This window comes from Psittacula echo (assembly GCF_963264785.1).
Source record: "Psittacula echo genome assembly, chromosome: 7".
Classification (NCBI taxonomy): domain Eukaryota; kingdom Metazoa; phylum Chordata; class Aves; order Psittaciformes; family Psittacidae; genus Psittacula; species Psittacula echo.
In genome coordinates this window covers 23,026,520-23,048,261 of record NC_137740.1, presented here as the reverse complement: position 1 = coordinate 23,048,261, position 21,742 = coordinate 23,026,520, and the positions used below count along the sequence as shown (strand labels likewise).

Genomic DNA, 21,742 nt, shown 5'->3' with positions numbered 1-21,742 from the left:
GTCCCTAATGAAGAGTCCCTCCCCAGCATCCTTATAAGCCCCCCTTCAGATACTGGAAGGCTGCTATGAGGTCTCCACGCAGCCTTCTCTTTTCCATGCTGAACAGCCCCAACTTTCTCAGCCTGTCTTCATACAGGAGGTGCTCCAGTCCCCGATCATCCTTGTGGCCCTCCTCTGGACTTGTTCCAACAGTTCCATGTCCTTTTTATGTTGAGGACACCAGAACTGCACACAATACTCCAAGTGAGGTCTCATGTGAGCAGAGTAGAGGGGCAGGATCACCTCCTTCGACCTGCTGGCCATGCTCCTTTTGATGCAGCCCAGAATACAGTTGGCTTTCCGGGCTGCGAGCACACACTACTCTTGACTAGGCTAAAGATGGCTACTTCAAAGACCAGAAACTGCACGGAAAATGCTTAGATTAACCACAAATTATGCTAGCAAGGACAGAATCTGATCTATAGACAAGGAAACCTCTAAGGAGATAGCTGCAATTCCAGATTAATAATTTGTCAAAAGGCAAATCCTCACAAAAGCCAAGAACTGTTGCCAATTTTCAATGCTAACCTGAACACTAACAGTCTGCTTTTCTATAAAACTACAAACGTTCCCTCTTCGTGCTGGGGAAATATGGAAGAGAAAAATAGTTGTATGGATTTATCTAGGATCATAAAGGGCTTTGAGGCAATCCTAACTAACTGAAATTCTATTCCATTGAATTAGTACCACAAAACCTTCTATTCACCTGGAATAAGAAGAGACAGACGATATAAGCTATGTAGTGTAAGAGTAAGGCAGACTTTTTGGGACTGGATTACGCACACTAGCCAAAAAGTATGCTAACATTAACAATGAGAAGGGAAGGCATGAATGCTGCCTTAGCCCCCTCAAAACGCAGATACTCCAAAACCAAGACATAGACAAGCGTTGTTTTGGACTACTCCAGTGACTCAATGGAGTGCTACTCCCCAAGTTTTAACAAAATTATTCGTCTTGTACTGATATTCATCTATTGCTTGGAGGTTTTTGACTAGAAATGCAAAATGACAAGGAAAGTATCTGCTGCTTTCTACAACAGATTCAGCAACTAGAAAAAGCAAAAAATTATTTCATTTTGTCACTTGCTTGCCACACAATTACTTGACTAATTTTTCCTGTTCAGAGTGTGAAATAACAACTCAATGTTGACACAGTCAGGGAATAAGGCTCACTCTAGTTATTTAAAGAGCCTTCCTCCCACTTCATACTGACATAGCTGTCTGAGACATCTCTCCTGCTGCCAGTATTTGTGGTGGTACGACAGGGATGCTGGGAAGATTGGTCAGAATGTTGTCAGCTGTTTTTAACGGAAGGTTACTCTGGCCTCTTACTGTTTCTGCCTTTGGGTGCCACCTCCCCCAGTGCTTAAGTTGCTCTATTTGCTATACATGTTCTGAGGGAGGAAGGAAGAGGAAAAGGTCAGGAAATTCCCAGCGGGAAGTCTAACACTGCAGCTAACTCTGCAGTTTGTTTCCTCTCTATCTGTAGAATACTGATTAGTCCCTAAACTGCATCCATCTAGAACATCAGTTTTTGTAGATTTTTACCATGGATAGTAACATGCTTTTCCATAGAGGCAAGCAGTACAGCACACCATGACCGAGAGGATGCTTCATTACTACCTTGCCTCTTGTGGCACTGATAGAGTTTTTACACCTGCAACAATGGTAGCAGTGACAAGTAGAAATGCACAGAAACTGACGTTCAAGTTCATACAAGATATCACTGACATATGACATGCATAAACAAGACAAAAATGTCTAAGTTACAAAAATCAGAGAAATCAAGCCATTTATACTGCTTATAGAAGTACTTGCAGCCCATAGGAAGAATGGTACTTGTACTCTTATCACCATCACTCTAAGAATGATTGCAGAAATTAATGAAGTGCAAGATGACTAAATAAGCTGCATTCAGTTTCATGGCAAATTTTTTGCCAGTTGTACCATAATACTTGCTTAAAGGGAGGTATGTAAAACTGCTGTTTAATTTAGGAGTGTTGTTTTATGAAATGTAAATTTTTAACTGAGACTGAAACCAAAGTCTAACTGTGCCATCCAGAAGGGAACTTGCTTGCAGCTTGCCCACACCTTTTGGTTTGAAAGGAAGAAAGGTCTCTTTATCTTGTCAAATTAAGATTTTATTTTTTTCCTTCCCTAATCTGACAGAGTTCCCCCTCACTCCTTCTTCCTCCCTGTCCACAGAAAAACATTCCCAGTTGTTTCTGGCCTATATAGGTTGTCAGGACAGCTGACTGTTGGATTACACAAGGCTATATTGTATCCCTTCAAGAATCAGCAACACTAAGGGCTTCCTCTGAGACCAGAGCTCACTACTGGGCTGTAGCAGCACACCAGGTGCTGTCTTGAAGTTGGAAATACCAAGACAACAGGCAGTTCTGCAAATGCTCCTCAAAATCATTCTTTCTTGAGCCTCTTGCAGTACAAATCTACTCTAAATCAGATACCTCAGTAACTAAAAGCATGATGAACTTGTACTCAGTTCTAACTTAGCCTCCTGAAACAAAGGGACAGAATGCTGTCTTCTGCCTTTTATTCAGGTACTGGAAATTAAAACAGCTCTGGCTTTTGAAAGCTTGGGAGAAGATTTTTCAGTTTAATTTTTACTATTTACAGCAGTTATCTCCAACAATTCTGTATTTAAATGTTTCCAAAGTAACTGTAGTTGCTCTCAGAGCAGTAGTTAGAAAGCAGAATATTTACCATCCCATGTAGAAACTAGTTTCAGTCAAGGGCTTCTCTATCATCCTTATGGAGACCTCTTATTTAGCATTACTGCAAGACAGTCAATCACTGCCAGCTTCTTAAGATGCCACTAAACCTCTGCCTTTTAAGACACTTCTTTATTGGAATTCCACGCTGTTGTTACAGGTTACTTAACTCTGAAATTTCTTTGAAAAAGTACCTTCAGGTAAACCACAAGACATGCCTCAAGAACTGCTATTTGGCAAGCAGTGGAGCATCCACGAGCAAATAAGAGTAACTTCAGTAACTGCTGTACCATGTAGGTTTAAAATAGGTCCTTCAGCTTAAAAGGACTTTATAGAATCAAAAGCTAATTAATATTTGAAAGTTATCTGAAGGGTCTTTAGAATTAATGACATGTTTCCTGCTCATCTACATCATTACCAGAAACAGTCTTCCCATTGCTTTCAAGCTACTTTGAGCACTTAAAGCCAATATAACTATGTGCTGCACAGGCTGCTTAGAAGTAACAGCTTCCTGTATAGTTTATAGAACTGAGCATATGCCAAAACTGTCAAAACCAGTAAGGGAAGTGAGGCAAGGGAAGATGTTTATACGGACATACTACTGCTTTGAGATCTAAGTCTCTTACCATCTAAAATAAACCATACAAGCATAACAATGTTAAATTTTCATAAAGCTGCATGGTCAGTCCCTGAAAAAAAGAACAAGAGCTGAAATACAGAAACCTGGAAGCACCCAGCACATTTAAGCTCCTCCAAGGATGCTGAAGCTCAAGCATGAAGCATCAGCAGAGATTCTGGGGCAAACATCCTTTTCATGTTTTCACCATGAACAGTAGGTTGTCTGTAGGCCCCCCCAAAAAAAGAAAACCTCTGAAGCACCCACAAAGACAAACAGCACACAAGTCAGTGACTGAAATACAAAAATGAGAGCCTGGAGAATATCCAGCAGAGATTTGCACATAGTACGAACCTTCTTCCCCCCCTCTTACCCCACTAAAAAGACCAATAGATTAAACACGCAGGGTCACACCTCAGCTTCTAAAGCTAGAAAAGCTGAGTAACAACAAAAATCAAATTCTCACGATCAAATACAACAAGCAGAATCAACCCTCAAAAGGACTGACTAATGTAGGTTGGTATGTTCTCTTATCAGTAACATTAAACGTGACTGTTCAGTAAAACTTCTGTATTGAGAACTGGGTATCTAACTAAAATGCAACAGCAGATTACCAGTGTAAGAACTTAATTCCTAATTACTAGAGAAACTGGACTAACAGATTTATTCACAGAACTAAGACTCTTCTGGCAGAAATATTGGTCAAATAATCCATTTGGCTATCCAACTTTAAGTTCACACCTAGTTCAGCTTGAAGGACAGGCAGCCTTTTGCTTTAGCTGTCAGTCTCACCAACTCAGCGACAGCAGTGAAGAGCTGCTGTTCACGAGCACTGGGTTATAATCAGCTTTTCACTCAAGGCATACAAGTGTAGCATTGTAGGAAGCCAGGAAGGCCAAGAACTCAATAAGCACAGAAGTAAAAATATATGTTAAAAAAGCCCACCCTTAAAACAGGTAAGAGGTGATCCTATTCTTAGAAGCTTGTGGAAGTAACCTGTTATGAAGAGATACTGCCTTTGATTCTTTAAGCATCTCAGTCAACTCATTTCTGAATTTCAAAGATTCTAAAAGGACAAATTTCAGAGGCCCATTTCTGAGAGCAGCCTAGGTAAAAAGATACAATGCTAAGTATATATGTATAACCTATTAAGTTTTTGGTGGTTTTCTTTTTTTCTTAAGTAATCCTAAACTGGATTCACTAAAGCCCTTCTCCAGGCACAAGAGACAAAACTGCTGAACTACTTTGAGGTTTTGAGGGTGCAGACTGACCATGTGGCTGAGTGAACCCAGCAGGCAGCTGCTGCCAGACCCATGGTTGTTTCCCCTCTCCCAGCTGCCTCCTTTGCTGCTTCCCACATGCTCGGTGCTCACACCCATGTTCATCTGGTGTGTGGTACTCTGGGTCAGGAAACCAAATGAACACTTCAGAGTTTTCTGTCAGTTTAGCTCCCTAGACTGCCTCACCACAGAGCTAGACAAGAACAAACACCAGTAAAGAAGGAGCACAGTGGTGATGGTGACAAGCTTCTCTTTTGACAAGTTTTTATCAACTCATTGTAATTCAGATCACCAGGATACAAACAGGCTATCTCTTGTAAAAGTTTACTTCAACATATAACCCTCTCCATCATAGGAAAATGAAATAAATAATGCAAGTATTCTTACTTTGAAAACTCATGGTGAAGCTTCGGAAATAATATATTGTGAATACTGTAGACATACTATTTATAACGGACTTCATGCTACTGGTACTGTTACTGTTGGCCCCATTAAGTGGAAATTACATTAGACACAACAGACATGTGCTCTAGCAGCAGGATTGAAATGAAATGACTCACCCAATTAAAATACATGGAATCTAATGATTTCACTTCTAAAGAAAGGGCAGGGCTTCCTACATAATGACAGGTACAATATAATCATGAGGAAACCAACTTTGTTCTTAATATACGAAGGTGGCTGCTGTAATCTGAGACAAATACATAAAATGCAGGTCACTGGTTATCCAGCTTTAAGTTCACACTTAGTTCAGCTTTAAACTGAGGAGCAAAAATATTCAGGTCTGCGTGTGGAGGTCTCAAACTAATTTTTTTTGGGTGCTTTGCCAATGTTACGAAAGCAGTACATCACATAAGGGTGGTAGCTACTCTCACGGAAAAAACACAACTGGAAAAATCAGCATGTGCGAAAAAAGGTGCAACCTGGGCAGGGGAAAAGAAGAAGGAGAACTGAGAGCACATTGGTAGAGCATAGGAAAAAACACTATGGTCTATATGAGCATCATTTATGTTTAGAGGAACAAAGCATCCACACAGGCTCAGACCACTGGATGTCCACCTCTAAAAAGAGGTTAGCATTATCTTGACAACTTGAATGGGAACGTGTAGCCTTATGACCATCGTTAAAGACATATGAAAAGAAACACTTCAAATAGCTCCTTACTTTAATTAAGATTCATAAACTGAGCCTTCTGCAGCTGTTGAGATTCATCTCCTGGTTTTGTCTGGAGATCTGGGGTGGGGATCACTGTGGAGAGCACAGACCCTGGCAGACATGAATGCTAACTGTGCAGCTGTCTTTGGAAGCATGCTGCTGAAAGGACTACACATTCCTCCTCAGAGACCAGGCCTGAGATGTGCTGTCATGTTTTTTTCAGATTTAAAATTACAAGAGTGCTAACAAAGTTGAGTGAACACATGCGTCACACAGTTATGTGCCTGTTCAGCAGCATGAGTATCTCATCCCCAACAGTGAAGTTTTTCTAACTAGATAATTGTTCTTCAGACTTGTGACGAGATGCAACAACATTTTTTCCAATGAGGACATGAATTCTTGTAAGATTTATTCTCAAATCCTCTAGTAGGTAACCATGTAGCCTTCTCAAATGTCTACAACTAAGCAGTAAGATCCACAATTTTTGCTGAAACACTTTGTTAGTAATTTAGGGACAAAAGAGAAAGATGATGTATTGGATCCTAGGCTTCTGCTGACGCCATACCTGTTTTATGGGTGACTACCCTCCCTAGTACTAACCATGCCGTACTTTTCACAAGCAGTAAATGCTTATTCTCACATGCATTAAATTCACAGCCTACAGAACATTCTCAGTCAGGGCATGCTAATATTATGACTTGATACTACATGGGATATTTTTGTAGCACTTGATATATCGAGAGCCTCACAGTTTTGATATTTTATTCTTTTGACAGTACTACAGAGCAGGGTAAAATGTGTATTGTGCAGAAGAAGGTCTAAGGCAAAGAAACAAAGTCATTTGCTAAGTATCAGACTGGAAGCTATGGCAGAGCAAGACTCAAACTGGTGTTGGATCAGCCATCCTCCTTAAAGCGCAATACTTAAGGCTTTCCTTACAAAATCCTTACAGTACCTCTCCAAGTAATGAATAACACTTCCAATATGAAGACACAAAACACTTTGAAAACAGCTACTGTTTCAGCTACCAATGTTCTCTAAACAAAAACTCCTACATTTCCTCACACTAATTAAATAGGATTAGAACAAGCAGCTTTAAGTTCAAGCATCAAAAAGGGGAAGAAAATCTGTTATAAATTCAAGCATAACAGAAAGTCCCTGCAGTCAAATTTGGAAAAGAAAGCATGGTCCTGTGGATAGGGGTCTGTATCAGCAGTTCCACTAGAGACCTGCCGCATAAACCATCTTGTGTAGTCATGCCTCTCACCTGTATGATAGAACACTGTCTTCCTTTTATAAACTTACTACTTACCAGTGTGTGTGAAATTAGACTAAATTAGATTAAACAGCTAACTACTACAGAAAATAGTTTTCTAACTGCAGAGATTTTTCACATCAGTATCTCATTTTCTTATATTTAAACAAAGATACTACCCTCATGGGGAGAAATCATTTTCTTCAATTCCTGCATGTCTGTATTCCTGGTTTTAGAGCTGACATCCTTTGTCTGTCAGCAAAGGCAAGGAATTTGGGAACAAAATATTTCCCTGAGAGACAGATAGAAAGATACTGTGCATCACCTGTTTCATTTTCGTAAGAGAGATGGCTCCAAATCAAGATAAAGGCACCTGAGTAAGAATGCTAAATGATCATAAGAAAGGAAATAGTTTTTCCTAATTTGTCACCCAGCACCAATTCCTGGACACTTATTTCTGTTTCTCTTTAAGCCTCTGACAACCTTCTTTCACACAGTATTTGCCATGGAATGACACTTGTTCTCAACAAACAGGATCATTATCTCAAAGCACAAGAGTGATCCCTGGAAGGGTAACCTTTAGTTTAGGAATATGAAGCACCGTTGTGCCTGAGCAGTTTATTCTATATACTAAAGCTTGCTTCTCTATTAACAAACCAAGATGCTGCTCCTACAACAGCTTTTATGGTTTCTACCCTCCCTATAGGCTTGGTGGTGGAGCATTGGGAATAACTGTGATGAAGAGCGTTTCGATCTTTCTGTAAGAGGAAATAATGGATGGGTGGATGTAACAAAGCCTGATGCCAAGGCCTGAAATGCATGCAAGATCTCTATCTCGTAACAGACTGGGGGGGTGAAGGAGGAGGGAAGAAGGACAGCTACAGCATACCAGAAGTCATCATGCCTTTACTTTTACATGATAGTATTCAAGACAAAGTCTACCTTGGCTGTATTTTTTTAAAAAAATTCCTATCTCTTTTCTAGTAGTCTGTGTTTTAGGACTGGTTAACCTGTTTCTTTCAATGTGGCCTGTCACTAATTAGTATTAAAAGAAATAAGTGACTTCTATAAAAACATAAATGCATCCCAATTTAGTCTAACAACGACCCCACAGCTGAGCAGTCAATGATGAACACCATGGTAGTGTCAGGTGGTCTCTTTTTTTTTTTGTAATTACATGTCTAAACTCTGTCCACCAGGTCTGGGATCTCTTTGCGGAGACCCTGTCTCCCAGCCAACAACCTAAGTGCACGAATGCTTACTGTAATTCACTCTGTTTGTATTGCTGCACTGTTAAACAACCAAAGACAGTAAACTAAAGCTATGTGTTGCTAATTCTCTGTAGCTTCAGCTTCTTTATGGATGCTTGATAGATAACATTCAGCGAAGCACACTGTTTTCAGCTTCCATTTCAAGGCAAGCCAAACAGTTAACACAAACACTGACCTTCTTTCAGACCTATTACCATGCAGCAAGTGTTTTGAAATACAAGCTAGAAACACAACAAACACATTTCCCTAACAGCCTAAAGGATGAGACAAGAGTGCATGACTGAACATTTAGCCTGCAGACAACTTTTCTGTGTTTGTTTATGCAAAAGTTAAGTCTAAACATCTTCATAAACAAAGCAAGCACTATTGCCATTTTACAGATGAGACATGCACAGAAGCAATGAGACTCTGAATTTGAGGGCTCAGATTCCCTAGCAGAAGTATCACATTTAACATCTTCTCATGCATGAAAGGTTGCCTGCACACTAGGCCATAAACAAGTTGGAAAATTTCTCTTGCTGGCAGATGAAGTTAGGACAAAGCCCAAAACATAAAACAACTAAAAAGGAAGCAGTTCAGCTCTTAAAGTCAAAAGCAAAATAAACATGTATTTTAAGACAGCTACATCTGCCTTTTGATATGTGGATCTTGTCTGCTTTCATAAACCAACAGTTACTTAAAACACTCTTCCCTGTAACCCAGTAATGTTGAAAAACACACTCCACTTTTCCTAACAGAAAAACCCTTTAGCAGTGGTTAAATTAAGCCAAAGGTTTGTAGCACCCTCTCGTGGTAGGCTGGAAAATCGTGTTCTCCGTAAGAAGCAGCGATAGATCTTTCTACTTCTTTAAACTGACAGAGCCTCCTGCGTGCTGCCCAGGCTCCTCAGCAAACGTGGCAGTTCTGCCCAGCGTGAGGCTGCTCTCTCTCATACTCACCTGCTCCCTGCTGTCAATGCAGTGCGTGTTTCAAAGCCTACTTTCTGGCTCGAAAAGAAGGTGGTAAGCTTTGTGTGGAGAGAGGAAGGCTAAAGAAAGTGGAAAGGCTGTCTAACAGGTTCCTTGTAGTAAAGTGCTGGTCTTGCTCAGGAACAAAATACTTACCAGCAATACCTCATGCATAGCAGCTGCAGTGTAGTACTGTAACAGCTGATGCACAACAGAATTCATCCTAATAACTGGCTCACCTGAGTCTACATAGTCTATGTTGCCTTAAGGCATGCCAACTTCCACAGCCCACAAGCCAACGAGCATAATACTAGGGCTAACCTATCCACCTGTGGTGAGCAGGTACTGAGAGGCCAGCTGAGCACTATATTCTAGAGCCAGGCTGCACCTAGAAGCAGTTACATGGTTTGCCACCAGCCCCTAAAATGAGAAAAACACATAGCAGAAACTCTAACATGGCACACAGAAAAAGTCATTGCATCTCATGGTGTAAACTTGTGCGCTGATGAAGAGACACATCTCAAACTGTCTTAATCAAATTCAGCTTAACCATTTGACAAGAAATAGGTGGAAGCTATAAAGACTTATTCATATCAACAAAAGAAAGAGTTATGATACAAGACCACACACAAGTTTAGCTTTGACAGAGTTAAGGTGTGTCCTATTTCAACTTCTCGAAGCATATCTGTACTCCCAACTAAGCGCTGAAGTACAGGAATTACCACTGATGAACTGATTTAGAGGGTAGTGCCCTCTTTCAAATTTTTACCCCTAAAGAAGTTGAATATATTTAATTATGATGATCTAAAACCAGAAAATGAATGTTTTCTAACAAAAACAGATTTAGCACTTTAAGGACAAAAGCAAGAATTAAACCTGCCAGACTTCTGTTTCACAGCGTATCTCTGGCAGGCTACTCAAATCATTTGAGTGCCTACTCATTTTGCACATCAGTCCTAAGGCATCAATGCACCTCTGGAAGAAAAAATTACAAAAAGTGGGCTAGTTGGTTTTTCTGTAGTTTATATCAGACTCATGTATTCTATTTCTCAAAATAAGATCTCAGTTTCTTGTAACATGAACAATCAGCTCCTCCCTCACAGCTATGTTGCAAACCTTAACATCCACAGGCTTTTTTAAGATCCTGAAGAAAAACCCCTGAATATAACTTGAAATACTAGCACCGAAAGACACTACATAACATTTTCTAAGGATCTTCTCTAGACAAAGACTCTTTAATCCGATAAAGCAGCTCTTCTTTCTCTGTTTACTCTTGGGATTTTTTTTTAAAGAGCCATAAATCAAAATTAAGGCCAATGATTATCCTGAATAACAAGCATACAACTGTGGGGTGTCCCTGCCCATGGCAGGGGGGTTGGAACTAGATGATCTCAAGGTCCTTTCCAACCCTAACTATTCTATGATTCTATGATTAGTGAAAAAGGTATTTCACTGTGCTTCCCTGGGTAACTGGGCCAGAGCACAGGTTTTACAGTGATACCAATTGCAAAAGCACTGCTCATCCCTTCTTCCTCTGTAAAATGTATGCATCTTCCTGCCTCGAAAAAAGATGACAAAGCCTACCAAAGCCCCACTTATCTTCCTAGTCAGGAGAAAGCACAAGAATTCTCTGGGGCCTATAGAGAGTTGGCTTTTACTGTTTATGTATGTTACTACCACAAATGATAAATCTCATTGTGGCTTACTTGACGCCAATCCAGTCAGTAAAAAAGCAGGTTTGCAGACAAACCAGAATTACCTGATATCACCATGAAGCAATCAAAAAAACAACTTTCAGAGCATCTCCAATGCCTGCACCACAGCCTTTATGTTTTGATCAAGGTGTCAAAGAGTAACCTTACCAAGGCTTGACTCTATTAATAATCAACAGTGTTTTAAAAAGCACATGTAGGACATTCAGCAGTTTAAAGTTCAAGTTTTAAGAATTTGCTATTTTAATTTTAGTATCTTAATTCTGAGTGAGAGAGCTGCCAATTGTAAGAGTAGTTTACAGATGAAAAAACTTCATAGTAGAAAAGGAGCCACAGATCAGCTCTGAAAGGGCAGTTTCTTTTTCACTTGTAGGGAAGTGAATAGTAGACATGAAGAAAGCTTTACAATTACAAACCTATGCTCTAAGAAAAAACTGCATTAAATACAAGCAATAAGTCTCTGTTTATGCAGTACAGCTCAGACCAGCATAAACTCAAGCTCTGCTGCATTTAGTGACATAATGGAGGAAGGAAGCTATGCCACTGTTTCAAAAGATCTTCAAGGTTATTCATAGCCTTGAGAAGAGTCCATTTCACTCTGCTTAGATAACATAATTTGTATCAACGTTTTAAAAGTTTGAATAAGCAGTCACCATAGTTTCAGTAATAGGTGAGTTCTGACGCTAAGCTGCTGGACGAGAAACAAATTAAGTCCTTAAATTAAAAAATTACTTAAAATTATTCCTTTTTAGATCTCTTTGAGGCTGCTCTAAATATTTTTTCCAGTTTTCTTCTATTAAGTAATTTTCAGAGATAGCAGTATAGCTGTATCTTGTCTCTACCTCTGCTCTTGGCTTTTCTAAGTGGCAACACAGAATTGATATTCTCATCAGTTGCACAGCCTCCCACAGGTTCCTGAATAGCAACAGTAAAACTGAACAGTCTTGTTAACTCTGTGACACTGCTGGTTAGCAAAATGAACCCTCAGCAGCAAAGGCTTTGAAATAATGTTGAGAAATTGAGCTGACCGTGTAAGCTAAGGAAGGCCTCATTATATTAATTTACACTCCAGCTTGGGTTTCAAGGGTTACCTTCACAATCGGACTACAAAATATGAATGTACAGATATTTTCTGGTTTTCCCTAGAAAACAGATCTGTGCTCTGTAAACACCTTTAGACCCCTAATGTTTAGGGTAAATGTAGGAGGCAATACTAATCTACTTGAATATGATAATATTTAAACAAGCTTCTAGGCTAGGCCGTGTTGGAATGTGCACAGATTTGTGATGAGGAAGGTTCATCACACTGCAATTCCTATATGTTTTGGGGTGTCTACTGTACAGGAATACTACTCTACAGTCAACTTTTCCAAAAATCATGCATCTAATTGAACAAGCAATCTGAAAAACAGAACACCTCATGACCTATGCTACATCCTACCACTATAATAGATAATATTAATAACATTTATTTCAAGCAGAAGCAAGCCTGAAACCTGTTCCAAAATTAGCCAAGGTGTGGAGCACACTTAACCTGCAACAAAAGTGATTACTGGAATGCCAAACCACTATAAATCCCATATGTGAACTCTAAAGAGGGTATATGTGTATTCTTTCTCCAATTGCACTTGATTCTGCCTCTGGTAAGAAGGGAACAGGAGGAGATCTTGTTGAGTTTTTCCTTCCCAAAACAAACAGTCCTGCGAATTAATGTCTGGTTGTGCTCCAGGATCTTAGAACTCATCTTTTTGTGCCTGGTATCAGTCATCAGCTACTTTAGCCCTGATTCAGTCACACAGTTGATTAAGATGATCATTGTAGGTCCTCTGCAATTGAAATATTCTATTCTATATGGGGGTACTCCCCCCAACAGGTGTGCTGCCCATTACAGGGACATCAGTCAGTAACCCACTTTCAACTTACAACAGGTCAGTTTAGAAAGCCCACCTGTCTCATTTAACAGTTATTAAATATACTCAAGATTGTATTTTAAAACATCATCTGCAAAGCTGAACAGTTGAAATACAATCTCCAGTGTACTGAAATGCACTATTAGGGAGAAGCTGCAAGATCATCTTTTACCTTTTTCTTCCAGTCTTTCCTTATTCTCATTCTTTCCTCTCCAGCATTATTTGTCTTTCTGGAGATACTTTTCTCCATAGTTGCTCATCCTATGTTTCCTAGTTGAGATGATAACAAATAGGAACAGCAGACACACACTTGATGTTTTGCTGTTGGGATTATCGTAGGTGAAAGGAAGGAGAAATAAGACAAAGAGGTGCACAGGGTCACAAATCCATAATGGTCTCATCCTCCTATCCTCTAATCTGATTCCTAATTGGACTCCCACAGCAGCAGGAGATGGTTCCTATGCTTTTGCCTATATAGCTTGTAACAAGCAGCAGCTACTTTAGTTTCACTTTAGTAAACTTCACTTAAAATAATAACACACACGCACAAAAAAAAAAAAAACACAACAAAAAAAACCAACAATCAACCAACCACACAAAAAAACTCAGGAAAGAGCCAAAATCCAAACCAGTAACATCAAACTAATGGAAGAGGATCCTATAGAAAGTGAGGATGTCCTATAGAAAATGAGTTTTCATTCACTGAAGAGCTACCTTTCTTACATAACTATAGTCCCAATTCTATCACTATGTCATAGAATACTTTCAAATCAACATAAGTGAAGCTCCAAGTTTATTAACACATGCAATTATTTTTAATGGAAGATTAGGATCCTAAGAACAACATTTAGTAGGGAGACACAGGAGAGAAGGAATTTCTTGAAAAAGTTCAGTCTTAAAAGATGTTTAAATGGCCATTAAAGAGAAGTAGAAGATTGAAATAAAACCAATTCACTTCTTAGTGAAGTATAAGCAGTTGTATTAGGAGATGCACATGCCTTTATAGAAACCCCACAAAGCACATGAAACTTCCTAAGCAGATATGGGTAATATAACTAAGGCGTGTTGTGGTTTACAGCGTTACCAACAGGAAGCCTCAATGGTTTTGTAACAGTCACTTATTCTAGAGAGAATAGCCTCTATTGATAATACCAAGATCAGCCCTTAAAATAAAGTATTTCATAACCACAAAACCAGTGAAATGTGAGGGATGATGCAGTTACCAAAAGCCATTACTTCAGACCCAGCAATTCAACTGTGTTACACCACTTAGCGCAAGCTTTTATTTCTTTCCTGCTATGTGAAGAGAGAAACTGTTGGTGGTCCAAACACTACGAAAAGTATTTCTTTACCAGTAAACACGCTTCTGAACGCTGTTAAGAAGGAACCTGTATGCCTACTTTGCAGATTCACCTGCAAAGCCTGTCAATCGGTCACTTGCACTACAGCTACCAAGCTTTGCATCATTCATAATTACATACTGCTGAAAGAACTACTAACTGTTTGGCAAGCAGTGATTTAGGATATCAGATTCTCAAACAGTTATAATGTAGATGAAGCTTTAGTTTGTGGTCTTTTATTTCTTGGCTTTTTGAAATGCAAGGAGGTAAAAATGAACTGCAAGTCACTAGCCAAAACTTAACTTCAAGTATCTTTCACACACATCCCTACTGGAATAAGCATAAACTGCTGTTTCTTGTTTTATGTTAGTTGGATTTTAACATAGTTTCTTACAAGCGTGAACTAGTCAGCAGTCAGCAGTATTTAGAAGTCAGTTTATGGATATAAGTATGCTGGAAACATTAAGTTGTGACAACTAAGAGAAATGGGCTAGAATAAATCACACTAACGATCATCTAGTTTTATCTACAAAATACAGGCCTAAAAAGTACGATTTGAGCTCAGCAAAGACTTGTCTGCTTTCAGAACAATCAAACATGACATATGCTGAAATAAGTGGGTCACAGAACAGGTCACTTCTGAACACCAATGAAAACATGACTTCAAGCCTACTACCTCAAAATCTGTAATTAGTACCAGGCATAAAGTATTCCTGAAGCCAACCCTCCTACAGCTTCTCTAAGAGATAGTCCAACTATCTTCAAACTCCCAATTATGTGAGATGTCAGTCCTGCTAGATTGAAAAAGATTATTTAGGCTACTTGTGACAATTTGCTTGTGTGTCCTATAGCTTACACATTCACTTTTCACCTATTTGTTCACTCAGCCATGTCCCTATTTAAAAAAAAAAAATCCCACAATTTTTTTTTTTTTGCAAAACATTGCACTTGCAAGCAATAGCAAGTTTGTGAAATATTGCTAGAACAACTTGTACCACACCATCTGCTACATGTGGAGAACTGAGAAATCAAGAGATCTGTCTGGGCTTTGAAATTTGATTTTTAAGCTAGTTCTGACTAACATCTTTTGAAGTAGTTTCATTTCAGTCTTACCTTCTTCTGACAACAGTCCTCTGTGTATATGAAAATTACATAGGAAATACAGACAGGCTGGGAATTACAACCAATCAATAGTCTGTATTGTATTGTCCCTTCCATCGAGTTGGTAGAGTCTTCTCATTTGCAAAATGCAGTATGCAAAAATCCCAACTTAAGATATAAAAATGAGTATTGAATGCGACTGAATCTAGAGGAATAATTTGGATATCATGGAAAATTATGCAACGCAGAACATGCCTGCAATTTTATGTTCTACAGGAGAAGTTCCCCTAGACATTTATCTGAACTATCCTTTATTCCCCAAATAATTAGTTAAGAGTTATTTATACATTATGGTCCCACAAGATTTCTGATTTACAGTACAAAGAGTCAGACACTGAATACAGTGATTATATTCCATCTGCACAGAGCATTTACTGACAGGAAAGTCTGCAGGCAAGTAGCTCTGGCCTGAGCTTGCTGCAGTTCAGTGAGATGAAAACTAAAGAACATTTTAGGCAGCCCACAAAGTGCAGTTGTTAAACTGACCCTATTTTCTCTCCTTCTTTCCATTTTCTTGCATCCAGCCCTTCAATTTCACTGAATTTCAAAGGGACAGTGTTATTTATGCTTCTTCCTACTTTAGAATGTTTTTATCATGAGGCTTAGCACTCCAACTGCCTTAGGGGAGCTTTAATGATAATTTTATTTTTAAAAGTATAGGCTTATCTTGCCTGACCTTGATACACATAGTAAAAGGTTGCTAAACTCCTCCTCTAGAAAACAAAACAGGGAACAAATGTCCTGTGCCTGCTGGATCAAAAGCTCAAGTGTGGCAGAGTCTTCCGCTACCCCAAAATGTATCACCAGGGCAACTGTACCAGTACTGCAAACGGGTATTGCAAAGGCTTTCCAGCCAGGATTTAAATAATCTGATTTTCCTGCAGCATGTTTTCTACAACACTCAGCAAGTCTTTTTGGAGATGAAAAGCATGCTAATAACATTCCAAAGAATATCCTGGTATAGCAGGCAGTTATCTACTCTTCAGAAAGAAAATTAAAGCATGTCACTGTTCAGAGTTCATACAAGGAGCTGAGTAAAGCACATACAACTTGGAAGTTGTTGGTTGTCATCAGTTATACCCCTTCCTTCAAACAAACTACTGAAAGGATAAGGAGATAACCTAGTTCCTGTTCTCTCCTCTATTCCTTCTTTGAAAGAGGAAAGCAAGCTCATCCTGTAATGGCACCAAGTACTTATTTTCTGGTTGTACTGAACTGTAAAAATTTGATCATAATTAGTGTTCTCTACAGCTTCTCCCTGTTGAGTTATTGTCTCTGTGGTACTAGTTAATTCTGATGCAGTGCACATGGGAACACTAGTGTTTGAATAATCCTTCTGTTTACACTCTTCCTTTCTAGTACATTACTATCAACAAACATGCTTGATGATCCATTGCTTGCTTTATAAGTCACAGATTACATGCTAGGAATGCTCACAAAAGAGTGCTTCAAAGGGCTAATTGCAAAAGGCTGCAAAATCTACGGCTCTTTTTGCATTTTGGAGAGATCTGCTTCACGGCTAACAAATCACAGAATCAGTAGGGTTGGAGGGGACGTCTAGAGATCATCCAGTCTAATCCCCATGCCAAGGCAGGGCCATCTAGATCAGGTTACACAGGATCATGTCCAGGTGGGAGACTTCACAATGTTCTTAGGCACTCTGTTCCAGGGCTCTGCCACCGTCAACATAAAGAAGCTCTTCCTCGTATTGAGATGAAACTTCTTGTGTTTTAGTTTCTGGCCATTGCTCCTTGTCCTGTCACTGCGCACCAATGAAAAAAAGTCTGGCACCATCCTCTGGCACCCACCTTTGAGATATTTACATGCATTAATGAGATCCCCTCTCAGTCTTCTCTAAACAGGAAAACTCCCACAGTCTCTCCTCATAAGAAAGATGCTCCAAAACCCTGATCATTCTCATGGCTCTCTGCTGCACCCTTTCCAGTAGCTTCTTGTCTTTCTTGTACTGAGGAGCCCAGAACCAGACACAGTACTCCAGATGTGGCCACACCAGGATCAAATAGAGTGGGAGGATTACCTCCCTAAAAATCATACAACTATATCAGCTTGCTTATGACTTTTCTGCTCAACTTCGCAGCAGTGCTCACAGAATTCAATATTATGGTAAACTGAAGCCTCCAGCAGTCTAAGTGTCTGTTCTCATGAAAGAATAGTGGGGTTCCACAACACAGATTTCCTTGTTCTTTCCATAAAGCAGAAAACATCTTCAAATTCCTTGCCTCTTCCAAAATACATCCAGAAGTAAGTAGTGCCTGTATAGGTGCAGTGCTTTCCCTACGCAACTGTAACACAGCAAACATGCTTGGGACAAACTGGTTCACCTCAATCTATCAGTTTTTCAAGGATGACTATACTTCAAGTTAGTTGCATGAAAATGCTCATCTCAGGTTTTGTAAGAGCCTCAGCCTAGCATAAGGGATTTTACATTTTGTTGATTTGACGCAAGCTGTTCTTCAAAATCCTGTAGCAGTATGGGTCTGAGGATGAAAATATTGTTTATTTCCACCCTTTTCATAAACAATCCCAAAGAAGCAACCACTCAAAATGAACTTTGGCAAGAGTGCTTAGTAAGGTTCACAGTATAGTACGAAATCTGCTAATGTGAGCTGAGGCAGAGATTTACACCTGTAGGTCAACAGGTTGTCTTCCTCAAATAAATGACTATCAAGAAAAGCCAAGGAAGGTAATAAGAAAAGATAATCCAGGCACATCCTTTGACTGGCTGGTTTAGTCACTGGTCCAAGAGTGCTAACTCATAATCCTGTGCTTCTTCCATCACTCTTCATATACTGTGAATAGACATCCTAGAGACGGGATGGAAGGTCAGGTTCAGAAAGAAATTCCTACAAAAGAGGAATCTAGATCAAGGAGTATCATCAGCAAGCACAGCATCTCAGCAAAATAAGTGTAGCACTTAAGGCTAGCAAAAAGCTAGGTTAAGTAAAAGAGGACAACAAGGTTAGTAAATGAAAAATAAGAATAGAAGTTGAGAAATCCCCTCAGACAAGGGAAGTCAGGATCACAAGAAAAGAACTGAGAAAGGAAGTGAACTCCAGATTCAGGAACATGACAAAAATATTTTATTATTGCCCAAGACAAGTATTTAAATAGGTGCCCAACTTTGACTAGCACTTGGTACAGATAATCAATAGCAAGTTGTTCACTCATTTCTAGTAAAATGTGCATGGAATCAGGGAACAACTTAACACAGCTGAGGTATTCACCAAGACAAGACAGCAGTTTGAAGCCTGCCCTAAAACTCAAAAACTGGATTGCCAAAAAAACCACACCCCTTTTACATAATGTAACAGAATAAAAAGCTATATCTTATTTTCAATAGACGTATCTTCTTTTACAGTCTGCAAACAAAATAACAGAGGCAACAAAACCTAATTAAAATTGTATCAATTACCTTACCACTGAAGCAGATAAACTAAGCAATATAAATAGTAGAGAAAATATTTTTAAAGATACAATCACTGTTATCACAGTGAAATGTTCTTTTTATATGCCCCTGAACAGTTTTATTCAGTGTGCTGGCTTCCCTGGCTCATTCTTGTTTTGAGTTCTATGGAAGACAAAGCAGAGGGCTGGTAGAGCACATAATTTATTGTCTTGGTGTACATGCACGCTTAAGAAAACTTTTCCTCTCTATTTCCCTGCCACTCCACGTTAATAATTCTACCATCTACCTTTAAAATTTAGTAGGGCAGAGGGAGGAGCTAGAAGGATTTATTTAGGATGTTAAACTAAATTATTACTAAAACATGCAGCAATAAATGAAAAGATGCACTTGAGTCAGTCTCAACTGTGTTATTCTGAAGTAACTACACGTTCCCTAGATGCTGCACTTGACTTCCCACAAACATCCTTTCTGTCCTTGCCTTATAAGAGCAAGAACTAAATAGCCATCTTGGTACCAAAACACAAAAAGAGACTATTTATCATTGGCAGGAATGCTCCTGCCTGCTAAGTCATACTTAGCATTTTGTCTTTATAGCAGTTCTGCTCTAAAGTCTAAAGATGTAGACTTTAGCATCCTGAAAGAAGTGGGGTACATGGATAACTTCTGAGTTCTGCTCCTAACATTGTGCATTTACAGTATTTCAGTCTATTATTGTAATGGTTTTGCCAAAGAGCTTTTAAAGTACAAAAAACCAAAAATGACAGAGTAAAACATGAAGTTGATGATACTATGGCAGAAGGATGCAATAAAATGCTTTGTTTTAATTGTAGTAATAGAGGGTCAGGCAGTTCAGCAAGCTCAGAGTTCTGTTTTGGTTTTAAAGTTGATACCACTCTCTGAACTCAAAAGCTGTAAGACTGAGATTTTAAAAACCAAATTTATTGCTGCGCTCTTGTTTTGATTCATACTTACGTGTCAGCAGTCACAGCAGATGATATTTACATTTAGACTGCTGGTTGCATGTTCCTTAATCTTTTTGCCTATGCTCATTCTCTTGAGCAGAAGAAAACATGTATTGTCAGAAGTTTGCTCTATAAACACTGACATATCTCTCCACCTAAAACCAAACCAGTCACGTTCTCCATAGCAGATTCAGTTCCTTAGGATTAGAGATGCATCCACGCATCTATTCTCAACATGCTTGTCAGAGCAGACAGGTTTCAGTTGATCGTACCTTCCAAAACTTGTGCATTATATAAAGCTGTTGCCAGACAGATAAAACAAACAACAAAATAATCCCACATAATTACAACGGCGGATTTGAAGTTGTGGGGTCCTCCTAAGAGAGATTACTGAAACTAATCATGTTGCATTAAACATTTCCGGTATCAGTTTACGGCAATAAGAATAGATGTGGACAGGGAAAAACTTAAACAGAGAATGAGATTTCAGCTGTAACACCCCAGTCAAAACAAAATCGTTTGCTCTGTCAGGAGCTATACAACAACAGAGACTTACAGATGTAGATAGGCAAGTTACAAGCGCCCCAATAAATAGAAAGACAAAGCACATGTACCGTTTACCTTTGTAAACAAAAACAGAGCTAGGAACCGCTGAACAGACAGCCACCAAGAACTGCGAGTTTTGATTCCCGGTGGTGCCACCTCGCTGCCGCAGATACCGGGGAGTCCCAGCTCCGGGGGAAGTTCCTCCGGCCCTGCTGCCAGGCTCCGGGCTGGGCCGAGGCTAGCGTCCCCCGGGACGTGGCACGGTGGCGGGGCTGCCCCGCTTCCCCAGCCGAGAGAGGCGCCTCTCTTCGCCCCGCACCTCTCCCCTCCCCCAGTTAAACCCACAACAACAAAGGAGGCAGGGGAGGAAGGGCGATTTTGCCCCTTTCCCCCGAACCCCGCGATCGACCCTCTGGCCGAAGCCGAGAGCAGGCGGGCGCCCCCCAAGCCCCGGCCCTCCACCCGCCCGGCGGCGCGGCCCCGGCCGCTCACCGTGCTGGGTGAAGATATTGAAGCCTCCCTCGGCGGTACGCCCGGCCGCCTCCCGCCGGCGGCCCGCTGGCTTGGCCGCGCTGCTCCCCCGCAGTCCCCGCGGCTGCTGCTGAGGCGGCGGCTGGTGCTGGAGCCCGGCGCCCGACTCCCCGACACGGCCCACCTGCTGCCCCATCGCCGCGCTCCCGGCCGCGGCCCGCGCTCACATGCCGCCGCTGCTCCCCGGCCCGGCAGGCAGACCTCCCGCTCCTCCCCTCGGCTCGGCGCGGCGCGGCCCGGCGGCTCCCGCCCGCCTCGCCGCCCCCGCCGGCCCCGCGGCGCTCCGGCCTGGGACTCACGGACTCGCCCCCACAGCCCCCGTCGCCATCTTAAACCACAGAGCGCTGGGAGAGCGGGGACAGAGCGGCTCCCGCAGCCGCCTCCGGTCCTCCGAGGGAGGTCGCTCACCCCTCCCCAGCAGCGGCAGTCACGCGCGGTCGCTCCAGAGTCGGACCGGCAGCATGGCTGTGGGGGGGACAAGTATGGACCGAGGAGCAAGACCCTGGGGTACTGCCCGGATTGTGCCCTCGGAGGGTCCTTCCTTCTTGGCCACGATTTGAGGCGCGGGCAACCTGACCAAGTGCTGCGGCCATGGCCCGAAGGCTGCCCCACTCAGGGCAGCTGAGCGCCGGCCCCACAAACACATTTTCCCTGCAAGCTAAAGCAAGGCTGGTTCATCTGCGGACCCAAGCAGATGTGAGATTCGACGCTTGGGTCGCGTACCCGGCTGAAGAAGGGAGCAGTGGTGGGCGCGTCCTGAGCCATAGACATCTCCTCCATAGCTCACCAGGCCCTGGATGAGCTCCTCTCATCCAGAACTTGCTCTCCTGGCCAGGGGCGTGGAGGAAGAGAAAGGCAC

General features: G+C 41.0%; 1 protein-coding gene across 4 annotated transcripts in view; it reads right to left on the bottom strand.

Moving 5' to 3' along the window:
• Nucleotides 1-21,019, bottom strand: part of ABL2 (ABL proto-oncogene 2, non-receptor tyrosine kinase) — a gene marked incomplete at both ends in the record, with an annotated part of 45,355 nt that extends 24,336 nt beyond the window's left edge. For all 4 annotated transcript variants that reach the window (XM_080623476.1, XM_080623475.1, XM_080623477.1 and 1 more), the window contains one exon: nt 20,845-21,019. In XM_080623476.1, the coding sequence (XP_080479602.1) occupies nt 20,845-21,019 (175 nt within the window). The remainder of the gene's footprint in view (nt 1-20,844) is intronic.
• Between the last annotated feature and the right edge of the window lie 723 nt (nt 21,020-21,742).